Source organism: Phascolarctos cinereus, unplaced genomic scaffold, assembly GCF_003287225.1.
Source record: "Phascolarctos cinereus isolate Bilbo 61053 unplaced genomic scaffold, phaCin_HiC Scaffold_1;HRSCAF=81, whole genome shotgun sequence".
Lineage (NCBI taxonomy): Eukaryota > Metazoa > Chordata > Mammalia > Diprotodontia > Phascolarctidae > Phascolarctos > Phascolarctos cinereus.
Window position 1 is genome coordinate 109,863,791 of NW_027555514.1, and position 12,111 is coordinate 109,875,901.

At 41.7% G+C, this 12,111-nt stretch overlaps 1 protein-coding gene across 2 annotated transcripts in view; it reads right to left on the minus strand.

Annotated features, from left to right (window-relative positions):
- LRGUK (leucine rich repeats and guanylate kinase domain containing) overlaps positions 1-5,219 on the minus strand; it is a 119,246-nt gene extending 114,027 nt beyond the window's left edge. For both annotated transcript variants that reach the window (XM_021002352.2, XM_078153659.1), the window contains exons 1-2: positions 4,898-5,219; positions 1,125-1,232 (exon numbers count right to left, since the gene is read on the minus strand). In XM_021002352.2, coding sequence (XP_020858011.1) covers positions 1,125-1,232; positions 4,898-5,128 — 339 coding nt within the window. In that variant the 5' untranslated portion in view covers positions 5,129-5,219. The remainder of the gene's footprint in view (positions 1-1,124; positions 1,233-4,897) is intronic.
- Between the last annotated feature and the right edge of the window lie 6,892 nt (positions 5,220-12,111).

Below are 12,111 nucleotides of genomic sequence, written 5' to 3' on the forward strand. Positions count from 1 at the left end.
AAAGCTTCAAGTTGTTCCTTTTTTTCCAACTTGGCCTGGTTAGCCCCTTCTTACACCATCTGGTGGCCTCCTGGTTCCAGGGGTCTATCTTATCACCACTATCTTATTAATCAACTTTAGCCTCACTACAGCTTGAAACTCCCTAACTCAAGCAAACTAACAGCCTCAGCCTCCCCAACAAATAGGGACTACAGGTGTATTCCACTATACCCGGCCAAAACTGGAATGTGAACTCAAGTTGCTCACTAAATCCAATGCTTTTTCCTCTAAGCCATACTGGTTCTATTTTAAAGTGGTGTTTTGTTTTGTTTTTTAACATTTTATAATATTCTGAAACAAAAAGTTAAAATATTTTTTCCAGGATATTAGCTTAATTTGAAACAAAACTAAAGCTTGAAGTACTCTGATTATTCTTCATTTATCATTTTATATCAGATCAAATTCCGTTATTAATTTTAAATATGAATGATATTCAGAAGCTAAAAATTTCTAAATAACAAAAAATATCTTTACAAACCTATGTTTTTGCAGCATTTTCTTTGGAAGTTAGATCACCTTGACACACGTAGAAATAAACCAACTCAATACAAAATATTTATTTTAATTTGGATTCAGAGAGAAATTTGGGACATAGAATCATTGTATTTTTGTAATCATGTTGCACTGCTCTTGGCCTATTAATGTTGGTGAAAGTGATCCCCATGTTGCTATACCATCACCAGGTACCAATTTGGGAAGCAAGTGATACAACATCAGATTGTCTGATACTGCGTAACCTAACTGAATTGTATCAGTTGAAGTTTCTCTCAGTTTGCAGCCCTGAGAGAAGGGTCTCCAGAGGGGTTGGGCTTGCGTTAATACTTATCACGAAATGACATAAACACGAGAGCAATAATAGTAAAGGAACTTGGGGGCTTGATAACCAAACATACTAGGGATTCCCCAAAGTCTGGCGTTGAGTAGCTGTTAAACATCAATTTCCACCCAAAAGAAATGGTTTGGGCCTTGGGGTGGCTTCTAGTAATCCCCAAATCAATGAACATCAGAGAAAACTTTAGAAACCGAAAGGTTTAGTGTACAGGGTGTATACACGCCGACAATCACTGGCATTCCGTTATACTCACTGGTAATGATAGGTTGAGGTAGACTTGCTCAGTACCAGGACCTGAGCGGCCCAATTTACAGAGTGCTTCAGCCACTGCTTCTTCTCTGAGGACTCCATCAAATTCATTCTGAAAAAAAAAAATAAGGAAGCCAGAAAGATAAACCTATATTATGAAAGGAAATAGCACTCTCCTGGATATGCCTAGCGCCTATGCTATATGTCCCATAGTGAGTACCAAAACTGTGCCAGCCCACAAGAAAATTTTGTCATTTCATTCTTACTTGAAGGCACATAAATACAGCGTGCAGTTCATATGCACTAATGAAATGACTATCTTGACTATCATAGAATTTGCAGATAGTGACTGGCTTCAAACGTGAATGCATAGTTACATCTCACTAAAAACATACGTCTCTGGTGTTTGTGCTGAAGAAAACAGGTTCTAATGTACATATCTCACTGGTTTCTTCCTCTAGAAGCAAATGTTTTGCACCCATTTCCAAAAATATTATTAGATTGGGACATGTTTCAATTCAAAGACAGTGCAGTGACCCCAAAGTGTCATGGACCAGCATTTGTCAACTACTACCCAAACCCCGGTCCTGGAGATGACAGTTAAGCCTGTCCTGTAGCACTGCAGTATCTAGTAAGATTTCAGAATCTTACATTGTGTGCCAGCACAATACAAGTACGTCCCTTACAATTTACCAGGACCAAAACTGTTACCCATCTCTAGGTTATTGACTTCAACTTGGAAAAATCTTGATCTTTTCCACTTAATTTACTAATCTCCTGCTGACCAGGTTATCTGCTCCAATACTAGAGTCACATTTAGGCTTATGCTGCAGCTAGATGTATCTTTTCCACAAAGCCTCCCACCAGTCTTATAAGAGGACTGAAAATCTTCATACTTTTAATCTTCCCCACTCACACCACAATCTATGGCATCTACAACCTATTTTTTTATGTTGTTGAGTCAATTAGTGGATGAGGAAGCAAAGACTAGGGAAGAGAGATGGTAGAAATAACTTGACCCAACATAGTATTCAATTCAATTCAATTTAGCAAAACATTATTAAGTTTCTACTGAATGGAGAGTGCCTGTGGTAGGCACTGAGGGTTAAGTGCCATGGTTAGTAGAAAGGAAAATGCTTAACTTTAAAACTCCTGAAGTCTTCTAATACTTCGTAGACCCCGAGGAATGAAACTATTACATGATCATTATCACCTTCATCATGCCATTACTCTCAATAATGAGGCTAAAGTTGAGGAGGGGGGGGGAATTGACCCAAAAGCCCAAGGGCTTCTCCTTTAATCTTTTTATTCAGAAATGTAAATATACTACTTCAGCTTTGAAATAAAGTCAAAATAAAATTTTAAATTACAGAATATTCATAACTTGATCAGTGTTATACCAGAATCAGGATAGCAAAGAAATCTCCATACAAACAAATCATTCAAAAATGAATATCAAGTGAAAGTCAAACTCATTCTACTGTTTGTTAATAGCATGCAGAAGACAGATTAACAATGATTCTAATGAACTCCATAGAGGAAAAGCAGATGTTAATTAGAAGAATAATAAAGTAAACTGGTGATTCATTTGTGAATTCCTTTGGGGTGGACCCTGATGGAAACCACACAAACATCTTAAACATACAAAACAATGTGGCAGTTTTGCAGATATTACATTTAAGAACAACCGTGGGAATCACAAAGGAAAAGAGAGACTGGAAAAAAGTTACTAATCTACAGTACTAACTTCAAATACACAGTGGCAGATAGAGAGGAGGACAGAAAGTGTGTGTAGTGTGGGGGTTATCCTTGAATTAAGCAAAAGGGAACTGCAAATTAGCTGAAATACAGTAAAGGCGGGGGACTAAAATTTAAGTTATTGGAGTAAAATGGAGTGATGGCAAAAGGAATAATGAAAGCAGGAATATTAGTAGTGAGAATGGAAAAAGAAATAGAAAAACAAAATTATGCAGCAGAAGGCAACAAAAAGTTTCATGAGAGTACAGACAGGATTAAGGGTATGAGATTTCCTGGGGGTTTGTGATAGAGAAGAAACAATGCAACTGTTAAAGATAAAGGGGTACAGAGAGGGAAAATTGAAGAGAAGGAAATGAAGTAATGGGGCGCCACTGGGATTCTTCTGGAGTAGGCTAGAGAACCACTGGTTGGGAATGTTGTAGGGAAACACCTGTTCAGATATGACCTCTGAGATCCTGTGAAAGTTTTGTGATGGAAAGCTAAGGACAAGAGGACAATTTTAAAAGGGATTGAGAGTTAGGAAGAGAATGAGTGGTGGTTAAAAGGGAGAGGATTTGAAAGAATGTTAAAAGTAGGACCCATCTTGTAGTAGCCTTACAGTAAACAGCAACGTGATTCCTTTAAGGACCCCTTGGACCCACGGAACACCTTGTCCACAGAACACATGAAAATTCCTTTGCTGCAAGTTAAAATGTAAGAGCGAAGCCTTATCAGCCCTGTTACTTACTTTTCCAAAGAGCAAGGAGTTTTTGTTTTGTTTTGTTATTGTTTTGTTTTTAACATGTAACAGGGGGCAGCTAGGTGGCGCAGTGGATAGAGCACCAGTCCTGGATTCAGGAGGACCAGAGTTCAAAAGTGACCTCAGACACATAACACTTACTAGCTATGTGACCCTGGGCAAGTCACTTAACCCGTTGCCTAGCCAAAACCAATCAACCAACCAAACAAAAACAAACAAACAAAAAACATGTAACAGGAAGAAAAAGAGACCAACAAATCACTAAGAGCTCAGGTGGCATTCAAAGGGAGGGCAAGGGTAGAGAAGTGGGGATGTCAAAGACAAAATGAACATTCCAGTTTTGCTTCTAGCTGGCCTAAGTGAAAGAAATAAAGTAGGAGGAAATAGTGGTGATGAGCAAGGAGAATGGAGAAACATAGGGTGCCTTGGTGTTGACTGGGAAGATGTCACAGAAGTGTCTATCTAAGCCAGGAGGCCTAAAGGCCCAGGATCCCTAGGGGGATGTACTGTGGAAGGGGAGCTGGGAGTAGTGGTGGAGCAAAGAGGGGCATCTGGCAAAGGTGGGATGAAGTGGGAAGAGAGCACCAGAGGGGCATACCTGGCCAAGGAGGGATCACGTGGAGAGAGTGGAGGGGGGAAACATCTGGCTCTAAAGAGGCAGGGGGGACCAGAAAGACATATCTGACCGGGGGGGGGGGAGACACGCGTGTAGGAGAGGGGACGTATCTGGTCTTGAAGGGATGCTGGTGGTGGGGACAGCACGGGGCGAAGCGCATCTGGCCCCAGAGGAGCTACGGAGGGAGGAGGGCATATCTGGCCGTAGAGAGGGCACGTGGGGTCGGGGAACCAGGAGTGCATTTGGTCATGAAGGGTACATCTGGGGTGTGACACTGAGGAGAGGTGCATGTGGCCACGGAGAGGACACGTGTCTGTGTGGGGGGAACCAAAGGGGCACATCTGGCCACAGAGTGGAGGGGGAACTAGAGGGGAACATCTGGCCACAGGGAGGGAGAGAGGGGACTACGGGGGCGGGGCGCACCTGTCCACTTAGAGGGCATGGGGGGTGGGGGAAGCGGAGGGCACATCATCTAGCCACGGCGAGGGCACGTGCGGCCGGGGGGACCAGAGGGGCGCATCTGGCCCCAGGGAAGCGAGCGGGGGACGGGGGGCGCGTCTGTCCCCGACGAGGGCGTGGGGAAGGGCGAAGCGAAGAGACACATCCGGCTGGGCTCCTGCTTCGAGGGCACGGCCCGGGCGGGCTGCAGGGGAGGGACGTTTACCTCCACCACGGGCATCTCCTCTTCCGACTCGGATGATTCCTCCTCAGCCTCCACGTTGTCCTCTTCCTCGGCTTCCTCGGCTTCGTCGAAGCCTAAACCCAGCGAAGGATCATTGTGGAAGAGCTGCTGGAGGAAGAAGGAGACGCTGGAGAAGCCGCTTGGCAGCTTTTTCCCCAAAGGGAAAGTGTTAGTCATCGAAGAGCGATTATATCTCAGCTCGGGGGACGACATGACTCCGGCTGGCGAGAAAGGCTCCCCAAGGGAGACCCAGAGATGGAGAAACGTGTCACCGGGAGACAGTCCCGGAGGCGGCCATCTTGTTTAGTACCGGTTGCCTTGGAGACCGCTGCGGAGTAGGAGCCGCAAGGGATTGTGGGGGTTGTGGTTTCAGTCTCCTCAATCAACTCTTCTCCCATCCTCCCCTTCTCTCTCCTCCCCTTTCCCTGTCTTTTCATCACTCTTTTTGCTTCTTTCTCTTTCTCATTAGATCTTTGTCTCTGTTTTATATCAGTGCTTGTGTCTTTGTTTCTTAGTTTCTTCATCTTTTAGTTTCTGTCACGGTCTTCTAATTTCTATGTCTGTGTCTTTTTCTGTCTGTCTATCTGTCTCTCTGTCCACTTCCTTAACTCCTTAACTACACAGTGTAGTGAAAAGAACACTAATTTTAGAATCGAAAGTTCTGGAATTAAGTCTCAAAACCTGGCTTCCATACTTACAGCCAGTGAAATTCTAGGCAAATCCCTTAACCTGTATGAACCTCAGTTTCCTGGTCTTTCAAATGGAAATAATGATACTCACACTACCAACCTCACAGAGTTGTTTTGAAGAAAACACTTTGTACACCTTAAAGTGTCATACAATTTAAGTTACTATCATTTCTGTTTTTGTTTTCTCTCTTTTTCTCCTCCCACTAATTTTCCTCCCTACCATTCTTCCCCTTTTATTATCTTCCCCTCTCTTCAACTTTTTTGCCTATCTCTGAGACTAGTGCTTAGGGATACTCTTCTCAACCCCCAGTCCTGTTAAAGGCCCAAGCTGGTATTTTGCTATAGATTAGACACCCACATATGCAATCTATTGTCAGGTCTTATCAATTCTGTCTTCAAAGCCTCCGCTGTAAGTCTCTTCTCCATTCACACAGATATTACTCTGGTGCAAGTACATATCACCTTGATGGAATCCTAGTAAAGCTGCCCTCAGCCCCAATATTCTAAATTCCTTGTGGGTCTCACTGAACAGCAGGCATGCCCTGATTTGACCACACAATCAGGCTTTAACCACATCATAGGCCCTCAGACTCAATATATCCACTACCTCTAGCTAGCCAGTAAGTACCCCCAGATCCAATTCCCATATTTGAACAGGTTTGTCCTTGTACTCAACTACAATCACATTATCCATTTAGCCCAAGATAGGATCACAATAGCTAACCAATCAGAAAGCAGCATGACCAGGATGTTTGACCACCAAACCATAAAAGGGATCATTCCCATTACCTAATCCCTTAACAAACCCCTCCTGCCTTTTTAATATTCATAATTTCTCTTATGTAATCACATAATTACACTATAAATTTGCATATGTAGTCTTACTAAGTTGCTGGTTCCTTTTGGAACCTAGCCTGTTTCTGAGGAGTGTCAATCCTCAATAAATTCCTATACCTGCATTAGAGGTGGTCTGACTCTGAATTCTTTTTTTTGTTTGTTTTTGTTTTTTTTTTTCTTTTGGCTAGGCAATGGGATTAAGTGACTTGGCCGGGGTCACACAGCTAGTATGTGCTATGTGTCTGAGGCCGGATTTGAACTCAGGTCCTCCTGAATCCAGGGCCGGTACTCTATCCACTGCACCATCTAGCTGCCCCGACTCTGAATTCTTTGAGACAACCACCCACAATGCACCATGAAACTGCAACAGTTTTTGGCATCCCTGGGTGGGCAGAGTCTCTGACTTGGCTTGCTCAAAATTTGCAATTTTATTTATAATATAGAAATTATGTCTAATGATTTGTCTTTATACCAGGATAAATTTAAACTTGAAAAGAGAAGAAAAGTGAAAGATGTTAAGTAAAACTTCTTATATATGTAAATCATGGTAAATTTTTATTGCTTATTGCAACTCCATAAGAACAAAAACAGTTGTATCTAGCCCTAACATAAGAAGACTAGATTGGTACCACTAGGAAGGGTAAATACTAGAGGATTTTATTTTTGATCTTGGAATATTATTTCCTATTATTATATAGGGAAGCATTTAAATTTGCTGATTCAAGATGCAATATGGGCAGACCTGTGCTTTAGGAAAATCACTATTGCAGCTGAGTAAAGGATGGATTGGCGTGAAGAAAGGCTTGAGGCTGCTAGACCAATCAGAAGGCTATTGAAACAGTCCAGGCATGAGGTTGTTGTTGCTTCATGGTGTCTTGTGGGGGTCATGTCAAAGAATTCAGAGTCAGACCAACTTTAATCCAAGTATGCTTCCTTATTATTATTTCCAAGATCAAAAATAAAATCCTCTAGTATTAATCCTTCTTAGTGTTATCAATCCAGTCTTCTTACACTTTACTGTCATCTATGTAATCTACTACCTAGCCACACTGTCCTTCTTGTTCTTCTTACAAAATGCTTAATGTCCCTTACACTATGGCTTTTCACTGTCTGTCTTCCATGCCCAAATCCACTCCCTCTTCACATCTGTCTTGTGGCCTCCCTGCCTTCCTTTAACACTCAGCTCATATGCTTTTCCAAGGTACAGTTAGTGTCTTCTCTCTGAAATTACTTTTCATTCTCTGTCTCTCTCTCTCTGACCTCCTTCTCTCTCTCTAAATAGATAGATAGATAGATATCCAATAGGTACATAGTTATTAACGTCATCTTCCCCATTAGAATATGGTCTTCATAAGAACAAGAACAGTGTTTTTTTTTCTTCTATTTGTATAATAGAGGTCTGGCCGATGGCCCTTGTCCTTCTAAGCCTGTGGAGAATGCATCAGCATGTAATTTCTTATCTGGAAGAGCTAGGAAACCTATTTCTAGGAGAACTGTGATGATGTTTAATAGGCATGTCTTGGAGAGACTATGAATCACACATAGATATTCTGTAACTGGTTCCAGTCTGCTAACCACATGATGGCCGCAGTTTGTGGAATGGAACTGGGGGTATCTTGAAAGACTTTTATCTACCTTGGCCTTTTCTTTCTCTCTCTTGGTTGGACATCTGCTCTTGGTTTGACTTTATCACTGATGGTGTCGGCAAAAATGGTGACAGGCAGAAAAAAAGAAGAGGCACAGAGCCCTTTCCCTTTGAGGCTGGCATCTGGCCTCCTAAATATCTGACTCCATTCTTTGCCATGTTGTTTGTTCTTTTGTTTTAGGTAAAAGAGTTTAATCTGGAAGGTATAACTTTGTGAGTTTGAAAATTTTAAAGGTCAGGAAGACAAGTGGTCTGGGTGGCAAGCAGCCCAGCATCAGTGCCTTGAGGAATGAAGTGACTGTGAGATGCTGGTACCCAAGACCTCCTGGCCAGCAGCCTCCTCACCTTGGAGAATGTCTCCACACCTGTATCTGTCTCCTCTAAATGATGAGTTCCTGCTTAGAAAGATGGGATCATTTCCATGCAAAACAGTCTGCTGGGGAAAAGCTCATCTTTTATGATATTTGAGGAGAGCACATCAAGCTACTAGCGTATCAAGTTGCACACTCAGGAATTATAAATCAGAAGAAGAAATTTTTCATATCAATAACAAAGTTTGATGGGGAGACATCATTGAGTTTCAGGGGAAACCTGGGAAGATCAAGAATGGAAAACTACACATCGTCCCCATGAAATTACACCGCTGTCTCCACGTCTGCTTGTGTTGGTTCACCTTCACTTCAGTCTCAGAAAAAAGGAAACATAGTATGGTCAGAAATACCTCAACTTTATCCTGAATGACTTCGTGAGGCAGAAGTTCATCACCTGCTCCAAGATAATTACATATATAAGGAGATTCCTACATAAATTGGGATTCCTGGAGATTGAAAACTACTATGATGAAATTCATCCCAGGTTGATCTGTTGCCAAGAAGGGTCCATGCCATCCATGCTCACTTCTTTCCCAGCTCCTCTTGAGGATTTTCCAAATCCTTCCTTAATAGGTATGCTCTGCACTTCCACTTTCTTTTTGTTGTTGTTGGTTTTTTTGTTTTGTTTTGTTTTATTGAGGCAATTGGGGTTAAGTGACTTGCCCAGAGTCACACAGCTAGGAAGTATTATGTGTCTGAGGCCAGATTTGAACTCAGGTCCTCCTGACTCCAGGGCCAGTGCTCTATCCACTGTGCCATATAGCTACATAGAGTAAGCCCTTAATAAATGCTTTATCTTTTAGCTATCTATCAATCTAATCTAATTTATGTTGAGGATTTTTCCAGCAGCAATGCCATATTTGGATATGAGCTTGATGGGACTAACGCTATGAAGAAGCTATGCTAAACCTAAGCCCATTCTCCCCAAAGACCAAGGTGGAATGGGGACAGCATAAAACTTAAATGATGTTAAAACATTAAGTGGAAGTGGGGTTCTGGTCTCTCGTGTCAGTAGTGGGTGGAGCAAAACTTTGCGGGGCTAGAGCTAAGCCTCAGGGTAGCCCTAGAACTCTGAAGAGGTGATTCAGCCACCCAGGCTTTGGGATAGTAAAACCTAGAGAGATACCTGCTACGTGTGCACCCTTTACTTAGCTCAGTGCTTGGCACACAGTAAGCACTTAATAAATGCCTCAGGTGAGAAGAGTCTCTCCCCACTCCAATACATCCTTCATTCAGCCACCAAAGTGATTTTTCCTGAAGTATATCTTCATCTTGAAGCCCTACTACCCAGTAAACTCCAGTGGCTTCCTATCACCTCCTAGGATCAAATAGAAAATCCTTTGTTTAGTATTCAGATGCTCTCCAACCTTACTTCCTGCCATGTACTTTTCAATTCACTGACACTGGCCTCCTGACTATTCCATGAACAAGACACTCCATCTCTTGGCTCTGGGCATTTTCTCTGGCCGTCCCTATGCCTGCAATGCCCTTTCTTCTCACCTTTGTTTGCTAGCTTTCCTGGCTTCCTTCAAATCCCAACAAAAGTCTCATCTTCTACAGGAAGATTTTCCCAAGCTCCCTTGATTCGAGTGCCTTTCCTCTTTAGATTCTGTGCCTGTTATTGTTGCTTACTCGTGCTCATCTCCTTGTGACCCCGAGGACCATATTGTCTGGGAGGTTTTCTCGGCAAAGACACTGGCGGTTTGCCATTTACTCTGCTGTTACAAGATTAGGGCAAAGAGAGGGTCACAGAGTTAGCAAATGTCTGAGACTGGAATGAAACTCAGGTCTTCCTGACTCCAGGCTATGCACTCTATCCACTGAGCCATCTAGCTACTTCCCTTTTTAAAATTATTTCCTTTTTATCCTGTATATAGCTTGTTTGTATGCATTTATTAGGCTATAGTCTCCACCTCCTCACTCAGATAGTGAGTTCATTGAGAGTAAGGACTATCTTTTGTCTTTTTTTGTATCCCAAGTACTTAGCTCAGTACTTGGCACACAGTAGGTGCTTAATAAATGTTGATTGACTGAAAAATACTTGTGAATTATTTGACAATTAATTTTCATTTTTCCAGATTTAATAAGCCAGACTTTTAAGGGGAAAATGGCTAGGGGCCATAAAAAGCCTCTGTTTTATAGCATATTCTAAATAACTGCATTGACCAAGTGACTTGAATTAGTAATTTTTTAAAAATATGCATCAAATTTGTTCTCTTTCCAATTTTATGACGTCTTGCTAGATTGTAAAGAGAATCCTAAGTGTGATTTGATGCTAGTTGGGTTTTATACAATCCATACCCATACCCTTAAGCCCCTCAAAGGAAAATCTTTACATAAAACTGAATAAAAATATAATGACCATTATATATTACAATGGTGACGATGTTATGTCCCTAGAGGGAGCCTCTCCTGGTGGAAGCTAATCCCCATTCTCATTGCTTTATAGCTCCTTGTCTCCTGCTTTCTGAAAAAGCAGATTTACCAAGAAAGAATGATAGCAATTTCAACGACTGCCATGGGAGGGGGAGAAATCCTTGTGGACATCATCCATTAACTATTATCTTTCTTTGTGCTTGAGGGAAATGTTAGAACTGCAATAAAGCTTTCAGAATTACCTCCCTTCATTATCCTGCTAGCCATAAATGTAAAGGCCATAATGAAACTGTCTGTCTTTCTGCTAGGCGCCTTCTTCTCTCTTACCGTAGGCAAAAAGTACTCTGGGATACATACATACACACATACACACACATATATGTGTGTATATATATGTATATAATTTTTTCTTCTTTCCTCCTTCCCCTCTCCCCCCAGATTATAAGTCTAGCTAAGAGTATGTGTGGAAAGGTGGGAGAAGGCAGCTCAAACACTACAAAATGCAATCCCACTCCTATTTCAATTTTTTAAAGTTTCTGTTTCATTAACTTTATTGGCCTGTTAAGCAAGGCAAACATTGGCAAAGCGTATATATCTTGGAAGAAGTTTAATATCATGTGGGACTTCTTATTACTGCTCTCTTCAAGAAAGGACAAAAGACTAATGTTTACCAGCACTTTTCTGTTGCTTCCAGGAAATTTATCAATAAATTGGAGCTATAAATAACAGACATAGTAGGTATACTGCTGACACTCCCAACTGTATAAAACTATTGGGGAGGTGGGGTGTAGATTGCTTGACCAGAATGAGCTGTAATTCATCCCTAAAGGGAGTTCCCGGTAAGAACCCTTTACCAAAACAGATCAGCACCTGTTCTGAAACTTACAGTCTTAAAAATTTGCCTGAGTATACTGAGACATTGAGGGATCTGTCCAGGGTCCCACAGCCAGTTTGTGTCAGAGGCAGGACCGGATGAGCTTTCCAGAATACGTACCTAGCTATTCTTTGTCTCGTCCCCACCACAGAGTCAGCAGATAAATGATCAGCTTTGGCCCTGTTTTTGTAGGTGATACAAATGAGATTACTCAACCGCAGGGGAATAAATATCTTAGTTAAACTGGAATATCTAGTCAGGCCTCAGGAAAATTAACATAACCATCTTTGAATAGTTTCATATGGTGCTATACTTTAAGATTCAAGTGAAGTGGATTCATGTCCCCAAGCAGTTCATTTTCTAGACACTACTTCTCATATATAAAATCGTGGTACCATTTTTAT